General features: G+C 43.2%; 2 protein-coding genes across 3 annotated transcripts in view; one reads left to right on the top strand and one right to left on the bottom strand.

Annotated features, from left to right (window-relative positions):
* The window catches only part of UNC93B1 (unc-93B1 regulator of TLR signaling), a 119,256-nt gene that overhangs the window by 32,362 nt on the left and 67,589 nt on the right, over positions 1-19,305 (top strand). The gene's annotated exons all lie outside the window — the stretch shown is intronic.
* LOC137439898 (L-serine dehydratase/L-threonine deaminase) lies at positions 1,265-18,803 on the bottom strand. Of its 2 annotated transcripts, none has more exons than XM_068136116.2 (8): positions 18,188-18,803; positions 13,402-13,605; positions 9,449-9,488; positions 8,039-8,178; positions 7,779-7,867; positions 7,415-7,642; positions 5,321-5,445; positions 1,265-2,573 (listed from the first exon to the last, which is right to left on the bottom strand). In XM_068136116.2, the coding sequence occupies exons 2-8, from the start codon at positions 13,594-13,596 to the stop codon at positions 2,353-2,355; spliced, it is 1,038 nt and encodes a 345-aa protein (XP_067992217.1). In that variant the 5' UTR covers positions 13,597-13,605; positions 18,188-18,803; the 3' UTR covers positions 1,265-2,352. The 2 variants fall into 2 exon arrangements, with proteins under 2 accessions (XP_067992217.1, XP_067992218.2); XM_068136117.2 differs by lacking the exon at positions 18,188-18,803 and adding an exon at positions 13,787-14,027.

Here is a 19,305-nt window from a genome sequence, read left to right on the forward strand (position 1 = left end):
GCAGTGGATTCAGGAAAGCTGATTATGACATCTGTGTGTTGTGCAGAACTTTATGTCATAGAGTTCGTCGATTATTCTGAGAGGGCGTTAAGCCGGCTAGCCCGTGAACATGTAAGATCCCGTATGACGCCTCTTGAAAACAGAAGGCCTGTGACTTGGACAAATTCCTGCCTATTTGTGCCCAGTATCACTTGTTCCTTCTCATCGTGTTATGGTCCACCCATGCATCCTCTACTGCTCCCATTCCTCCCCACACCTCTTGTTTGTCCAAGTCTCCCTCTATCTTGGCCTTCTACTCTGCTGTTGGTGTTTCCCCCTGTCTCTACTCTTCCTTTGGCATCCTGTTATATCCAGTGTACTAGCTCTTCCACGAGCCTCGACTCTGTATACCAAAATGGTGCTCAGTTTTAATCAGCTGGGAAACATCATCATCTTCGCAATTGTTCTCCTTCAGTGTTCGATCTGTTTACTATTAATGTTTATATTTTTCATTCCTTTCTCCTCCTCTCCTTACTTTATGCAAGCTTGACCAGCATTTAATGCTGATGGATGCAGAGATGTGGGTCGGATATGAATGTGATGGCTTTTGCATGCGTGGCAAGTTGGAGGTGAGGCCAAGCAGATTGGTAGGGATTGAAAGCGAATGTTTATTTTATTTAATTTATTTATTTTCATTTCATTTCAATTTATTTATTTATTTATTTATTTATTTATTTATTTTCATATATTTTTTCATTTCATTTCATTTCTGTTTGTTTGTTTGTTTGTTTGTTTCTTTGTTTGATATGATCTGGCTGAAGTGATACTGCACACGGAATCCTGGAGGGTGGTAAGACCTACAGCCATTAAGACCTCAGACGTCACACAGCCAAATGACGAGAGTGATACCTTGCAATGGAAACGAAAGTGTATTTTTAAAATTGAATAAAACAACAATAAACAACAACATAATTGGCAAGAACATAGCACATAAAATTGACTACACAAAAACAACTCTGCGGTTTGCAGAAACGAAATGGGCCAAACCCATGTAATGCAGGTCACCTGCCATCCATGTTTTTGTCCTTATTGTTGTTTCTCACACAACATTCTCAACAATCAATACTTCAAGTATAAGCTACGGGAATGGAGGTAAAGATGGTGTGAATATTCCGCGGAAAATTCCGTTCCCGTTTCCTCAATTTTATTTCCTATTTTTTACATACTCAACCCTTATTAAATGAACATTAAAATAATAAAAAACGTAAACAAGAAAACCCAAATCTTTTGTTCAGGAATAAAACTTTTATTTGCCCTACAAAAAAGTAAAAGGAAATGTACAACATTAAGGTGCGAGGATAAAATATTTACAACAAAAATTTGACAAACACAGTAAGTACTGAGTGAGTGCTCAGGACTTCATGAAGTTGTTTTCATGGTAAAGTTGTTGTCTTTGCTGCTTTAACTCATTACCATTGATGCATACACTGTGCATGCACTGCTGACCTCAGAATATCAAAATGAAAACACAGCTCATCTGTTGTGTCACAGAAAACACATGTGATGTACAAAACACAGAAACACGCATGTGATGTATTATCAATATCAACATCATCATTGCTCATCATACTCATCATGCACTGACCTCGTACATTCCTCACCGGTCATTTATTGTACAGAACAAGGAAAGGTAGCCAAAAATCCAAAACCTCCCTTCTCCAAAAACATCATATATGATGAAATTCTAAAAATTAAGGCATCACCAACTCGCATTAGCTGAACAATATAGGAAAGGCCCAGGTCCAGCCTGTGCAGGCTTCAAGTGCCACGTGTTAAGTATCCTCCCAATTTGGAGGTAGGTAGGCATCACCTGACTGCACTAAGCAGATATTCCTTTTGTAACGTTCTCTAAAAACGAGTATTCGTGTTCACCGCACAAGATAAAGCAATGTATTGTAATCACACCTTTCTTATCCACCTGAGGTCTCATGCATCATTGACATATATTCAAGAGAATGAGGTGCATCTTTGCACCTGCATTTTAAACACAGAAATTGATTTACTAATCAAACGAGAGATTCGATTTCTGGATTTTAGACAACTGGATTTTATTTTTCGCCATTATTGCTTCGGCTGCGCTTTTCTTTGGGCGTTGGACATTTGCGGATAGGAGGGCGTACCCTACATTTTACCGTCAATTCATGGTTTCCAAAGAACTATCTTAAAAAAAAATTAATCACAACTAAATACAACTAGTTAATGATACAAAGACAAAGATGTAGAAACAGGAAACTAATGGTCTATTTCAAAAAAGAAAAAAACAACCCAAAATAATATCATTACGATTCCTTTTGTACAGATAACATCGGAGGCCTAGCTGCTGACTAGGCCTGCGGCTTCATCTTTAATTCCAAGTTGTGCCTTCAGTTTGTATAGCTGGGCGAGTGTAATGTTGCTGCCTCCACACACGATGATCACAATGGACGACAGGTTGTGGCTTAATTTGCCCTCGTACTGCAGCTTGCCGATGGCGTCTTCGTAGACAGCAGAAAGGGCCGCTCCGCACGCCGGCTCCACAAGCATCTTCTCATCGTCTGTGCCACGTGACAGAGGGTACAATACACTCATACTCAGGTTGTATGACAGAGGGTACAATACACTCATACTCAGGTCGCGTGACAGGGTACAATACACTCATACTCAGGTCGCGTGACGGAGGGTACAATACACTCATACTCAGGTCGCGTGACAGAGGGTACAATACACTCATACTCAGGTCGTGTGACAGAGGGTACAATACACTCATACTCAGGTCGCGTGACAGAGGGTACAATACACTCATACTCAGGTCGGGTGACGGTGGGTACAATACACTCATACTCAGGTCGCGTGACAGAGGGTACAATACACTCATACTCAGGTTGTATGACAGAGTGTACAATACACTCATACTCAGGTCGCGGGACAGAGGGTACAATACACTCATACTCAGGTCGCGTGACGGAGGCTACAATACACTCATACTCAGGTCGCGTGACAGAGGGTACAATACACTCATACTCAGGTCGCGTGACAGAGGGTACAATACACTCATAATCAGGTCGCGTGACAGAGGGTACAACACACTCACACTCAGGTCGCGTGACAGAGGGTACAATACACTCATACTCAGGTCGCGTGACGGAGGCTACAATACACTCATACTCAGGTCGCGTGACAGAGGGTACAATACACTCATACTCAGGTCGCGTGACAGAGGGTACAATACACTCATAATCAGGTCGCGTGACAGAGGGTACAACACACTCACACTCAGGTCGCGTGACAGAGGGTACAATACACTCATACTCAGGTCGGGTGACAGAGGGGACAATACACTCATACTCAGGTCACGTGACAGAGGGTACAATACACTCATACTCAGGTCGCATGACAGAGGATACAATACACTCATACTCAGGTCGTGTGACAGAGGGTACAATACACTCATACTCAGGTCGCGTGACAGAGGGTACAATACACGCATACTTAGGTCGCGTGACAGAGGGTACAATACACTCATACTCAGGTCGCGTGACACAGGGTACAATACACTCATACTCATGTTGCGTGACAGAGGGTACAATACACTCATACTCATGTTGCGTGACAGAGGGTACAATACACTCATACTCATGTTGCGTGACAGAGGGTACAATACACTCATACTCAGGTCGTGTGACAGAGGGTGCAATACATTCATACTCAGGTCGTGTGACAGAGGGTACAATACATTCATACTCAGGTCGCGTGACAGAGGGTACAATACACTCATACTCAGGTTGCGTGACAGAGTGTACAATACACTCATACTCAGGTCGCGTGACAGAGGGTACAATGCACTCATACTCAGGTTGTGTGACAGAGGGTACAATACACTCATACTCAGGTTGCGTGACAGAGGGTACAATGCACTCATACTCGGGTTGCGTGACAGAGGGTACAATACGTTCATACACAGGTTGCGTTACAGAGGGTACAACACACTCATACTCGGGTTGTGTGACAGAGGGTACAATACACTCATACTGAGGTTGCTTGACAGAGGGTACAATACACTCATTCTGAGGTTGCTTGACAGAGGGTACAATACACTCATACTCATGTTGTGTGACAGAGGGTACAATACACTCATACTCGGGTTGCGTGACAGAGGGTACAATACACTCATACTCATGTTGTGTGACAGAGGGTACAATACACTCATACGCATGTTGCGTGACAGAGGGTACAATACACTCATACTCATGTTGCGTGACATGTTACTCAAAGTACAATACACTCATACTCATGTTGTGTGACAGAGGGTACAATACACTCACACTCATGTTGCGTGACAGAGGGTACAATACACTCATACTCAGGTTGCGTGACAGAGGGTACAATACACTCATACTCATGTTGCGTAACAGAGGGTACAATACACTTATACTCGGGTTGCGTGACATGTTACTCAAAGTACAATACACTCATACTCATGTTGTGTGACAGAGGGTACAATACACTCACACTCATGTTGCGTGACAGAGGGTACAATACACTCATACTCAGGTTGCGTGACAGAGGGTACAATACACTCATACTCAGGTTGCGTGACAGAGGGAACAATACACTCATACTCAGGTTGCGTGACAGAGGGTACAATACACTCATACTCAGGTTGCGTGGCATAGGGTACAATACACTCATACTGAGGTTGCGTGACAGAGGGTACAATACACTCACACTCATGTTGCGTGACAGAGGGTACAATACACTCATACTGAGGTTGTGTGACAGAGGGTACTATACACTCATACTCAGGTTGCGTGACATCGGGTACAATACACTCCTACTCATGTTGCGCGACAGATGGTACAATACACTCATACTCAGGTTGCGTGACAGAGGGTACAATACACTCATACTCGGGTTGCGTGACAGAGGGTACAATACACTCATACCCAGGTTGCTTGACATAGGGTACAATACACTCATACTCGGGTTGCGTGACAGAGGGTACAATACACTCATACTCGGGTTGCGTGACAGAGGGTACAATACACTCATACTGAGGTTGCGTGACAGAGGGTACAATACACTCATACTCGGGTTGCGTGACATAGGGTGCAATACACTCATACTGAGGTTGCGTGACAGAGGGTACAATAAAATCAAGTTGTGTGACAGAGGGTACAATAAAATCAGGTTGCCTTACAGAGGGTACAATAAAATCAGGTTGCGTGACAGAGGGTACAATAAACTCAGGTTGCGTCATACGAATGTAATTAATCTCTTTTCAAAGTAGGTTTAACTGTCTCACCAACAAATCTCTCCAGTGCCCTGACAGCGTCTTGGTCCGTCACCATCGCAGGAAACACCGGGTGTTCATTGGCCAAACGGAATGTTTGTTCACCCACTCGCTTTGCACCAAGTGTGGTGGCGATACTGAAGAAACAGTGGTGTATTACTTTGGTGTCATCAAAAACACTTTAATATGACTGCCTGTTATTGAATATTGTACATGTTGGTTCAACCTTAGGTGTCCGCTTTGAGTTTGGCGGTCCGAGCTCTGGCCGAGTCACACCGAAGACTTAAAAATCAGTACCTTCTCTAAAACATGCGCTGACTTAGTATGTGCTGTTTCCTTGCCAGAAGCTCAGTGTTTAAAAGGAAAGAGCACAAACAAACAACCAGAGTTTGTTGGGTACTCATGCTATTCAAAGATTGGTACTCAAAGTCTGGATGGGTACCCATGTTACTCAAAGATTTGGTACTCAAAGCCTGGATGGGTACTTACTACTTATGTTACTCAAAGATTGGTACTCAAAGCCTGGATGGGTACTCATGTTACTCAAAGTTTGGTACTCAAAGCCTGGATGGGTACTCAATACTCATGTTACTCAAAGATTTGGTACTCAAAGTCTGGATGGGTACCCATGTTACTCAAAGATTTGGTACTCAAAGCCTGGATGGGTACTTACTACTTATGTTACTCAAAGATTTGTTACTCAAAGTCTGGATGGGTACCCATGTTACTCAAAGATTTGGTACTCAAAGCCTGGATGGGTACTTACTACTTATGTTACTCAAAGATTGGTACTCAAAGCCTGGATGGGTACTCATGTTACTCAAAGTTTGGTACTCAAAGCCTGGATGGGTACTCATGTTACTCAAAGATTTGGTACTCAAAGCCTGGATGGGTACTTACTACTTATGTTACTCAAAGATTGGTACTCAAAGCCTGGATGGGTACTCATGTTACTCAAAGTTTGGTACTCAAAGCCTGGATGGGTACTCATGTTACTCAAAGATTGGTACTCAAAGCCTGGATGGGTAGTCATGTTACTCAAAGATTTGGTACTGAAAGCCTGGATGGGTACTTATGTTACTCAAAGATTGGTACTCAAAGCTTGATGGGCCTAATGGTCTGGTACTCATGTTACACCTCTTGGGAAACATGTTGCAATATCAAGAAATCATGTGCTTATTACCTCCGCCAAAAAAGGTGGATGGAGATTATGTTTTCACCCCTGTCTGTTTGGCTGTCCGTTTGTCTGTGAACAAAATATCTCAAAAAGTTGTGGACGGATTCGGACGAAATTTGGCAGAGATGTAGCGTATGTGACAAGCACGAAATTATTAGATTTTGGTGAAGATCCGGATTCGGATCCGGCTAGTGGAATTTTTGAGTGATTCTTCACCATTGGGAGATAGGGCCAAAAACGATACGTAGCAGGATATCTTAAAAGGTTGTGGATGGATTTGTACGAAACTCGTTGGACAGGTTGTGTGTGTGACAAGGAAGAATCGATTCAATTTTGGTGAAGATTTGAATATGGATTCGGATATGAGAGTTATTTAATTTTTTAAGTGATTCTTCACCATTGGGAGATAGGGCCAAAAACGATACGTAGCAGGATATCTCAAAAAGTTATAGATGGATTTGGACGAAACTCGTTGGACAGGTTGTGTGTCTGACAAGGAAGAATCGATTCAATTTTGGTAAAGATCTGAATATGGATTCGGTTACAATAATTGTTTTATTTTTGAGTGATTCTTCACCATTGGGAGATAGGGCCAAAAACGATACGTAGCAGGATATCTCAAAAAGTTATGGATGGATTTGGACGAAACCTGTTGGAGAGGTTGTGTGTGTGACAAGGAAGAATCGATTCAATTTTGGTGAAGATCTGGATCCAGATGGTAGAATTTTGAAAGTGATTCTTCACCATTGAGTGATATGGCCAACCAGGTGGAGGTATGCTCTCTACTGAGTGTCGTTCTGTTTTGATAAATGATAATGGGGATTAAGTTATATGGCAATGAGCATCCATATTGCAAAATTCGAAGACAGAGTTATTACATTTCTTGTCGAAGACGTTCAAATTGATTATCAAACCTATGTTGGACTAACCTGGTAATTTTTGGAAGTGTGACGAGTTGTCCACTCTTCATGGCGGCATTAAGGCTGTGTGCCCCTTCGGTTTCCATGGCGATGATGGGAACGTCTCCCCAGCCCACCTCTCGAAGACCCTGAATGACCCCACAGAGCAACCCGCCGCCCCCGACAGACAGCACGATGGCACCAGGCTGGTCATGCATTGTGGCCTTCAGTTCACGCACCAAACTCATGTGACCTTCCCTGTGAAGAGCCAGGGTCAGGAACAAAAAGATCAGAAAGAGGAAAATATCCTTTCGCAGATATATGAATCTTTGTACGATGCAAAAAGTTCAAAAGTACCGTGGGGAAAGTTAATAGTTAATGTAGCATCTCATACCAGATAAGTGGGTTATCGAAGGGAGGGATGTACACCCATCCGTTACTCTTAGCTACTCCAATCGCATGTTCGATGGCATCATCAAGCATCTGCAAAGATTTAAACACGAGGAATCAAAACAAAAAGGTTCATCATAAGCATCTCATTGGGAACAGGATGCAACAAGTTCAATGCAAATTTCACCATTCGGCGAATGGAAGGATAATCCATGAAGAATTGGAGAAAGAACAAAGACCTTGTCTCATGGATGAGCACTCTACCTTGCCAGCAATGGCCACTGTGGCACCCTCGCCCTGTAGTCGTTCGATGGTGAAGGTGGGAGTGGTGTCGGGCACGAAGATGGTCGCCGGGATGCCGAGCTTGCGAGCCGCGTATGCAGCGGCCAGTCCTGCATTTCCACCTGTGTGCAGGTGCACAACCACGAAGGTGAATACTATGTACAAAGTCGAAAGAAACAGGAAACGCTTTGCACATCTTCCACCAGGGACAGTCATAATTGAGTAATCTGAAGGAGGAAGCACCCCCCTTCCCCCCTAACCCCCCTCCCCCACCTGTCTCCCTCCTGTGTACATACTACTCTGGTTTGTACTTACATGATACCAGATATTAAACTAGAACGGGCACTCGGTAGAGCGCATACCTTCGCCGCAGCTACTTTTGTTGCCAAAATAAAAGACTACAAGATCTGTGTAGCAAAGCCACACCTACGTTGTCATGCGGGAAGATTTGTTTCAAATTAAACCATTCTATCCCGCCAAAAGTTTGATATTGTAATCACATCCATGACCTTTTCATGACCTTGACCTTGACCTTTGACCCGATCGATTCCAAAATCTAATCAAATGGTTCCCGGATAATAACCTATCATCCCACCAAATTTCATGCGAATCGGTTGAATACTTTTTGAGTTATGCGAATAACATACACACACACACACACACACACACAGACATACAAATAAATACACAGCGATCAAAACATAACCTTCCGCTTTTGCGAAGGTAACCAGAACCGAATATGTTATAGCTTGAGGAAAGGCACACACTGTTCCAGACAAGGTGAGCTTGAGGAAAGGCACACTGTTCCAGACAAGGTGAGCTTGAGGAAAGGCACACACTGTTCCAGACAAGGACACCTTGCTGCTACATCTTACTATAATTCACCAAATGTCTGTCTGTCTGTTCCCAGGTACCGCAAAAACGGCTGAACCGATCGCGACAAAATTTTGGATGGGTAATCCTGGGACCCCCTGGAGTAAAATAGGCTATATTGTTTTTCCTATTTTTCCCCCAATTTTCCCAATTTCCAATTTTTCCAATTTTTCCAATTTTCTAGTTTTTCCAATTTTCCCAATTTCCAATTTTCCAGTTTTTCCAAACACGATGGAATAATATTTACCGATATGAACAGTGATGTGGCTTTTATTGAAATTCTACAAATACTGTTTAGATTTTGATGATTTGCGTGTGATGTGATTTAACGGATGTTTATATAAATCGTTAAAAATAAAAAAGCCTTCAATTTCTGATATTTTGCCTGTTCATTTGGGCCTCCAAATTGAAGCCCCGCCCGTATGGTGGGTACCATTGCTAGTTAATCGAAATGCATTTAGACCTGCAAACATAAAGTTAAAATACAGAGATTTAAACTGAAGAATGAATAACTCCTACCTGAGGAGCAGACGAATTGCTCGCATCCTCTCAAAGCAGCCTGGAAGAAAAGGAGGACAATGAAGAGAAATGAGTTTAGAGATCATTCAAGCTTTGCAAGGACTAAAGCTATTTGTTCTACTAGCTGGGGTAGAGTGACGCGGGATGCCTATAACGCACCGAGAGACCCTCTGAGTCAGGAATAGGCACACATTGAATCCCTTTGGATGGATAGCATATCATTACTCCCTCACCAAGCCCTGGTGTTGGCTTAACGGTTAAGGGGGCTGGCCTAGGATCTTCGGAACTTGAGTTTGAGCCCCTGTCGTGTAGTTGACTTAGCCTGTCATCCTTCCAAGGTCAACAAAATGAGTACCAGCTTACTGGTAACATGGGCATCGGTGACACAGCCCTGCTTTCAGAAAATGAAGCAACCAGCAACCACAGGCTGCATAGGAAACAACAACAAACTCCCTCACCCACCAGGAAAAGCCCTGTTCAAGACCTTTACTTCTCATGTCATCAGATGACGTCACACTCAGTCACTGCCAATTACTACGTGCATTGGGCCTATCTTTTACATATGTTATATACTTCTGTGAAGCCGATTCTCATGTATTTCCAACAACAAAGATGGCGCGGACACTCCATAGGTTTAATACAACACAGATCTTCAATAAAATCTACCAAGATACAAACTTAGAAATCTACCAAGTACCTACCAATCGTCTGGAAGACTTCACATCTAGTACCACTCATTATAATAACTAGGGCATGCCCGTACTATATATAAGCTAGGACGTGCCCGTACGTGGGTGCCCGTTCCTTGCCAAAAAAAAAAAAAATTTGTGTAGGGGTGTGTGTGTGTAAACATCCTAGGGCGTGCCCGTACGTGGGTGCAAAAAAACATGCGTGCAAACAACAACAAAAAAAAACTTTGAAACCACGTGGCAGTAACGACCACAGAACCCCCCCCCCCCCTCTATTTACATGAATGGTTTGGTCCATTCGCAACGACCACAGAACCCCCCCCCCTCTATTTACATGCAATGGTTTGGTCCAAAGCGAACGGTTTGGTCCATTCGATGTGATTCGATGATTCGATGTGAATGGTTTGGTCCATTCGCAACGACCACAGAACCCCCCCCTCTATTTACATGAATGGTTTGGTCCATTCGCAAAGCCAAAGCGAACGACCACAGAACCCCCCCCCTCTATTTACATGAATGGTTTGGTCCATTCGCAAAGCCAAAGCGAACGACCACAGAACCCCCCCCCCCCCTCTATTTACATGAATGGTTTGGTCCATTCGCAACGCCAAAGCGAACGGCGAACGGCTAAATCGCCATAGCTCGGTAAGTACTTGTCCGATTAATTTCAAACCTTGAAAAGGCACATCCTCGGGTCCCCAGCAATATACCTGGCAAGTTTCAAGTATATCGGACCCGTGGTTGTCGAGAAACAGCGGTCACAGACACACAGACACACAGACACACAGAGATTACTGGAATTATAGATAGATGAACATCATTACTGAGCTCCAAAACTGACTGACCCAAAATATCAAGATTGTAATTACTTCCGCCCCCAAAGATGGTCAGAAGTTATGTTTTCGCCCTTGTCTGTTTGTCTGTATAGCTCAGAAAGGTATGGACGGATTGAAACTTGTGTGGACAGGTTGGGTGTGGTGTGGGACAAGAACGAACTGATTTGATTTTGGTGAAGATCCGAATCCGGATACTGGAATTATTTAATCTCTTAAGTGATTCTCCACAATTCGGAAATGGGGGCCAAAAATGATATATGGAATTTCAGAAGGTTGTTGACGGATTATGACAAAACTTGGTGGATGAGTCGGAGAGGTGACAAAAACAAGCTGATTAGATTTTAGTTCAGGTCCAAATCCAGACATGATCTATCAGTGGGATCAAGACGTAAACTGTTCAGCCTGGCGGAGGTATGCTCTCCATCGAGTGCCATTCTAGTTTACTCTGAGTTTGATATGTGACCTTGTACTTTGCATCCTGACCAAATGTCAAATCCTTACCCTCCGGTTTTTATCTTTATACTGCTCCGGAAGCACTTCTTGGACATAAAGCAGATTACCGAACTTGATTTACCTATGGTTTCTCCCTTCCTACCTGTGTGTATATATATACACACATCTTCCACCAGGAACAGTCACAGTTGAGTAATCTGAGGGAGGAAGCACCTCCTTTAAATCTTACATATATATGTGATAGTGTGAGAAATCTGTGAGGATATCCTGGAGACTAGACAGCTCAGTGGGCTGTCACCATGTAAGTGATGATGTTCCTGGGTTCGGAGTCCCGGGTTGAGTCAGAAACATTTCACACTAGCCCCACGCAGGAATTTACTTCCTGTCTATTAAATTGCTATATCGTATATATATATATATATATATATATATATATATATATATATATATATATATATATATGAATCCATCTTGAGTTCTCCGACCTTTAATGAGCAAAATAAACAACTGCTCGACGTTTCGATCAGCAACACGGATAAACGTGTATGCACTGACCTTTCTCAAGAGTAAAGAAAAACAATTCTATACCCTCCCTTATATAAGATTCTGGGTGCACACCTTATATAAGGAAGGGTATAGAATTGTTTTTCTTTAGTCTTGAGAAAGGTCAGTGGATGCATGTTTGTCCGTGTTGCTGATCAAAATGTTGAGCAGTTGTTTATTTTGCTCATTAAAGTTTGGAGAACTCAAGATGGATTCATTTGATTTTAATCCCAACCGCAAGTCATTACTTAATATATATATATATATATATATATCAGTCATTATGCGACCTTCATATCATCAGTGGGGAACTGCCAGCAAGGTGTCCCAACCAGCTGCTGCTGCACCTTACTGGGAGTGATAAGCACCGCCTGCCACACGGTAACATTTTCTCTGGTATCCACTCATCACATGGAGTCGACCTGGATGTGGTTGGGAGTTACTAATTGGTATCTGTAATCTGGTTCCCCAACCTAATGAGCGAACGTCATGACGTCATCGCCATGCATGTCCGCCTTGCCTGCAAAGCTCCAGGGGAGCCATCTAGCAGTGCGTCATTATGGATTATAAATTCAGATACTGTCACAAGTGCATGCAAAACTCACAGTTTTGAACTGTTCAAACTGTTCAACTTCCGTTGAACTTGGGGACGACTAAGAAGAAAACCTTTGTTGGTCGAAAGCTTGTCAAATTAAAGATCGACGTCCTGAAGCTACATCCGCGTCTGATTTAACCTCCCGATTATTTATTTAATGCAAATGAGACGCCCTGCTCGTACTGTGGAGTTTCTACTATTTCTCACAGTTATATATATATATATATATGTGCTCTTTCTAACCACTGACTGACTGACTAATCATAGAACGCTGAAATTTGGCATAGAGACGGACATTGAAGCCAATACACGGGGGGGGGGAAAAATCCCAGAACCATCCGAGAGTGCCCATAAATTAAAATTTACGTAAAAAAACCCAAAAACGTAAACACATACGTAAAAGAAAAAAACCAAAAAAAATCTCAATCGATATCCAGCATTTGAAAATTGTAATTTATATAACTGTAAACTGTGAAATAAAAATCTCAATGAATTTTCCGTAGAAACAGTAAACGCGTCCGTAAAATAAATAAATAAATAAACCTAAATTTACATCTTGCAGCGAGTCGATGATGCTTGTCTATAATCATAAAGCTTCTCTTCATTATACAGTATACCTAAGTACAAAGCACAGTTTGTTATTGCTTACACAATTTGTAAGCATACCCAACTAGTATTTATATATATATTCCTATATTACACAAACACCTTGCACACTCAGCTCTTTCTTAAGTCATCTATATTAAATAAAAAACAGCACTCTGGTTTCACAATATATCAATAGACCGCACAGTCAAAATGCAAGAGATGTAACCTCTTCTATAAGAGCACGAGTACCTGCTGGCAGAGGTGTCCAATCCCCCGGATCTTGAACGAGCCGGTTGGCTGTGCGTTTTCAAGCTTGAGAAACACAGGGCATCCGGCCAGGCGGCTCAGGAGGATGCTCTCACGGAGTGGGGTTTGCACGTGGAGGGGGTCGCACACGACCTCCTCTGAATGCTCCAATGGGAAGATTTCGTCCCGCACAGGCATGTCAGTGACCTGCCAGGTTCACCACAAGGGAACACCGATATGGAATCTATGCACTGAATTACAATGCACTCACTAATTCCTTTTTAATCTTAAATCGTTTTAAGGTTTATATATGGTTTTTGGTGCATATAGATATGGGTTTTTTAAAATCTTACATAAGGAAGAGGTATTTCAAGTGACGATGGCATACCTTGAAAAGGGACGCAGTGGATAGTAGAGAAGGAAAGGGCTCAGGAATGCAAGGCGAGTTAAACAGATCTACACTCCTTGGGTTAACTAAGTGCTGCAGTGAGGACAGGGTTACGCATTTTATACGACTTTGCCAGTGGGCAGAGTCCAGGACCAACCAATGGTGGCCTTCATCCCTGCCAACGCCCAGAAGGCTCTGAGGAAGACATGGTGACTCATCCTTCATCGGATCTTCACATTCCCAGCATGAATCGTGCTCATCCCCACCCCTCAGAAACGTCCAGTGCCCCCTTTGGACCTCATGACTCCTATCGCAATATTCTGGAGCACACCCACCCCATCCATTTTTACACGGTTGCCATGGAGTGCACCCAACCTTCCCACCAGGGGCGCCGAGAGGGGGTGGGAGGGTGGGGGTAACCATCCCGAGGCCGGGATCTAATAATAATAGGGGTCCGGAATTATTCCTTCATTTTTTTTGGTTTCATATAATGATTGTGACGATGAAACACCGGGGGGGGGGGGGGGCTGTCTCTCCAATGTTTATTTTGTGTCTCCCTCCAAGCCACTCAGGGCGATTACCTGGCATACCATTACCATGGGGTGTAATACCCTCCCTCGTGACATAAACAACTGTGGGAACAATTTACATGGTAATAATCGTGGTAATGACGTAAATGAACACAGGAATGTTGGCCAAATTCCACCCGGATGAAATGGGTTAGGAAACTAAATCACATATAGCAATAAATGAAGAACACCAATTTACCTGAAACATGGCATGTGTTTGTGCTGACGAAAACATGGAAACGCCCGTACCTGTGGATTGATTTTTTAAATTTTTTTGAAGGAGCTCTGGGTGAAGGGGGCCCAACACTTAGGATTGCCCCAGGGCCCATTCTGGCTCTCGGCGGCCCTGCTCCCCACATGGTGTGCCCCCAGACTCCCCACATGGTGTGCCCCCACACTCCCCCACATGGTGTGCCCCCACACTCCCCCACATGGTGTGCCCCCACACTCCCCCACATGTTGTGCCCCAGACTCCACACATGGCTTGCCCCCACACTCCCCCACATGGTGTACCCCAGACTCCACACATGGCTTGCCCCCACACTCCCCCACATGGTGTGCCCCAGACTCCACACATGGCTTGCCCCCACACTCCCCCACATGGTGTGCCCCAGAGTCCACACATGGCTTGCCCCCACACTCCCCCACATGGTGTGCCCCAGACCCCACACATGGCTTGCCCCCACACTCCCCCCACATGGTGTGCCCCAGACTCCACACATGGCTTGCCCCCCTACTCCCCCACATGGTGTGCCCCCACACTCCCCCACATGGTGTGCCCCCACACTCCCCCACATGGTGTTCCCCAGACTCCACACATGGCTTGCCCCCACACTCCCCCACATGGTGTGCCTCAGACTCCACACATGGCTTGCCCCCACACTCCCCCACATGGTGTGCCCCAGACTCCACACATGGCTTGCCCCCACACTCCCCCACATGGTGTGCCCCCACACTCCCCAATTCGGATGCACACGTCAAATGAGTTGTTAAACATCATGTTGACAAGAAAGGAGAGTCATGGTCATGACCAACTGGGTTTGATGATCATCTGGTCATCTCCAAATGTGCATCTCATGAATTAAACTACAAATGCTGTTCCTGTTTGTTATTCTTGTTGACGCCACGTCACGTGAACCTGAAACACCATATGTTGTTTTTCCGAACTTATTGATCACGTGACAAGAATGTTGATGCTTGCGATGGATTTATACATATCGTAAACAGGTTATTTAGTTATAGGTATCGTAAACACATTTATAGGTATCATTGATCAAAATGTATTTTCTGTTAAGAGGTAAAATCACCAACTTGTTTCATTTACAAATCCAACACGATTTGGTCAAAGTTTGTTTGTCGATGTGAAGTAATTAATTAATTCAGGTTCTGCTGCGCAGGTGTCATTTGCAGGTAATCGATTGTATCAATATTGCAGTTAATTACAGGTAGTGAATTAACAGCTTCCATTCCCTCAAAGCTGTGACGTTGTTGTTTAACCTCCATCACTGAAGTCGGATCGAGGTGGTTTTCACACCTGTCTGTTTGTTTGTGAACAGGATATCTCAAAAAGTTGTTGACGGATTATGACTAAACTTGGTGGATGAGTTGGGTAAGTGACAAGAACGAGCCGATTCGATTTTGGTTTAGGTCCGAATCCAGATTCGGTCTATCAGGGGATACACAAGGTAAACCTGGTGGAGGTGTGCGCTCCACCGAGTGTCGTGCACAGCAGGACACGGGGTTTTGCAATCACTTCTGTCTGTGTGTCTGTCCGGCCCGTAACTTTTTACCATTTGAGTTTTGTCATTATATTTTCACCAAAGCTTTATTATGATAATACGGGGAAGGTAAATTAATAATTTTGTCAAAAGGTCAAAGGTCAGCGCCACATAAAATCGTCGATTTTCACCTGATTTACCTGAAATTTAAAGAATTTACATATTGGGTCACATATTTGGTTCACCAATGAAATGCTAAAAGCTGATTGTTTTTTATTAGATGAAAAGGTGAAAGGTCAAGTTTGTGTAAAAGCACCAATTTTCACCTGATTTACCTGAAATTTAAATAATTTGCATATCAGGTCATTGAATTGGTTCACTAATCAAAAGGTAGGAGTCGTTTGTTTTTTATAGGTCAAAAGGTCAAAGGTCAGGGTTGCATAAAATTTTCAATTTCCATCCAATTGACCTGAAATTTAAAGAATTTGCATATCAGGTCATTGAATTGGTTCACGTCAAAAGGTGTGTTTTATAGGTCAAAGGTCAAAGTTGCATAAAATTGTCAATTTCCGTCCATTTGACCTAAAATTTAAATAATTTGCATATTCGGTAACGGAATTGGTTCACCAATGAAATGCGAGAAGCTGATTGTTTTTTATTAGATCGAAAGGTGAAAGGTCAAGTTTGCGTAAAAGCACCAATTTCCACCTGAATGAACTGAAATTTAAATAATTTGCATATCAGGTCATTGATTTGGTTCACTAATCAAAAGGTAGGAGTCATTTGGTTTTTATACGTCAAAAGGTCAAAGGTCAAGGTTGCATAAAATTGTCAATTTCCATCCAATTGACCTGAAATTTAAAGAATTTGCATATCAGGTCATTGAATTGGTTCACTAATCAAAAGGTAGGAGTCGTTTGTTTTTTATAGGTCAAAAGGTCAAAGGTCAAGGTTGCATAAAATTGTCAATTTCCATCCAATTGACCTGAAATTTTAAGAATTTGCATGTCGGGTCACATAATTGGTTAACCAATCAAAAGCTAGAAGCCGATTGTTTTTTTTAGATCAAAAGGGCAAAGGTCAAGATTGCTTAAAATGATCAATTTTCATCCAATTTACCTGAAATTTAAAAAATTTGCACGTCGGGTCACATAATTGGTTAACCAATCAAAAGCTAGAAGCTGATTTTTTTAAAATCTAAAGCTCAAAGGTCAAGGTTGCATAAAAATCTTTAATTTTAATTTTGTATTTTCTGTTAAACTGTTTTCGTTCTTTTGAGCATACGGAAGAAGACGAAGACAACTGAATACAAATGGACGCAGACGTGTTTTGCATTTTCAGACGCTTTCCAGGTTGGTCTTGCGATACATTCATATGAAATACCATCGGGGAAGGAATAAAACACATTGAGGAGGGTCAGACGCTCGTCAACGTCATGTGGACCATGGTTAGAAAACCCATCTGAGGTTAGGGTTGAACAAGGATGAAATGAAAGGTACGCGAGATGAAGAAGACCTTTTCGAGAGGACAATTGCGCCTCCCAGCGTCTCGTTTTGTGTTCTACACATAATCGGGGCTGTTTTTGTCATTCCGATTCCAACATGTTTATCATCATGATAACCTGGTATTGGCTTGATGGTTAAGGGGTCTTGAGTTCGAGGCCCTGTCGCGACTCGAGGGAGGGAGGGCACACACATTGGTGAAACACCTGCCTGTGAAACACCTGGGTGACTGTTCATATCTGCTTTAGGATTCGAACTCAGGCTAGACAGCTCAAAAGTGAGTGTGTGTACCTGTTGGACCTTGGCTATCCTACCAGTCCCAATTGAACGGAAACATTCATTCAGTCGGTAGAGTGGAGCCTCTATCCCCAACACTACAAGAGAGTAGGCCTACATATAGGTTATAGAGAAAGCGGAGTGTTCTATCGCCCTCTAGCACCAGGAAAAGACATTACTTTGTTGATAAAAATGGACGACGGAAAGAAACACTTCATTTGGTTTGTTTGCAATTTCAATTGGAGGAATAAAAATGTCTGCCAGAAAATTAAAACACAAGGAAAACTAGAAGAGCACTCGGTAGAGAGCATACATCCACCAGGCTGAATAGCTTACCTTTTGTAGCCACTCATGGGTCGAAACTGGATTCCGACCTGAACCAAAATCTAATAGGCTTGTTCTTGTTGCTTAGCAACTCATCCACCAGGTTTTGTCATAACTCGTCCACAACTTTTTGAAATATCATGCTCTATAACGTTTTTGGCCCGAGCACTCAATGGTGAAGAATCACTTGATGTTAAAATATAATTATCGGATCTGGATCTTCACCAAAATCGAATCATTTCGGGTTTGTCACCTACCCAACCTCTCTACCAAATTTAATCCCAATCCTTGCACAGCCTGTCTGTCTTCTACCGACTCCTCTCCGGTCTTGCTCCCCCAGCTCTCTCTGGGCTCTGTCCCCCAAATATTCCGACAAGATCTGCCTGCAACCCTCTTATGGTTAAACTGCCAAATTCAAGACTCTCTGCTCACCTTCACTCCTTCATTCCTCTTTTCTCCCGCCTCTGGAACAAACTCCCTCACTCTCTTCAATCCCACTCCACCCTCCAGGTCTTTAAAACAGCTGTTCACCACCATCTCTTATCTTCCCCCATCCAAAACCTTGATCTTTTCTATCCCCGCTAATTTCACCCCAAATCCACTTTTTTGAAATACCGACTTTTTTCCTGGAAGTCCTAGCAGTGTCCATGTGTTTTATACCTCTCCCACCCCTTCCCTTCCCATGCCTCCTCCCCCAAGCCCTCTCCCTGTTTTTGCCCTCCCACAGATCTCCCAATGTCCCTGTTCTCAAATGTTGTACGTGTGTGCTTCCCCATCTCTCCCCATCTTGTCTCCCGCTCCCTTTATCATATGTTTTTGATGTGTCCGTTTGTTTTTGTGTGGTTAATGTTAGCTCTTACACGAACCTCGATCTTGTATACAAAACAAAAAGAAAAACAAAAAACCTTTCCAGATGTCTTGTTCACAGACCGACAGACAGACAGACAGGTGCATTGGGAAAAATTTTTCAAGCCAAAGTGCTTTGTGCTGAAGAGTATCGCAGGTAGATAGCTCGGTAGTGTAACGGTAGAACGTACGTTTGGTCTGTTTCGAGTTTCCCCAAGACAGACAGTGAGTGGTTCGATCCCCCTTGCGCTCGTATCAAAGTCTTTAAAAATGTTTCGTCTGTT

Source organism: Myxine glutinosa, chromosome 14, assembly GCF_964187855.1.
Source record: "Myxine glutinosa chromosome 14, kmMyxGlut1.1, whole genome shotgun sequence".
In the NCBI taxonomy this organism is placed as follows: Eukaryota; Metazoa; Chordata; class Myxini; order Myxiniformes; family Myxinidae; genus Myxine; species Myxine glutinosa.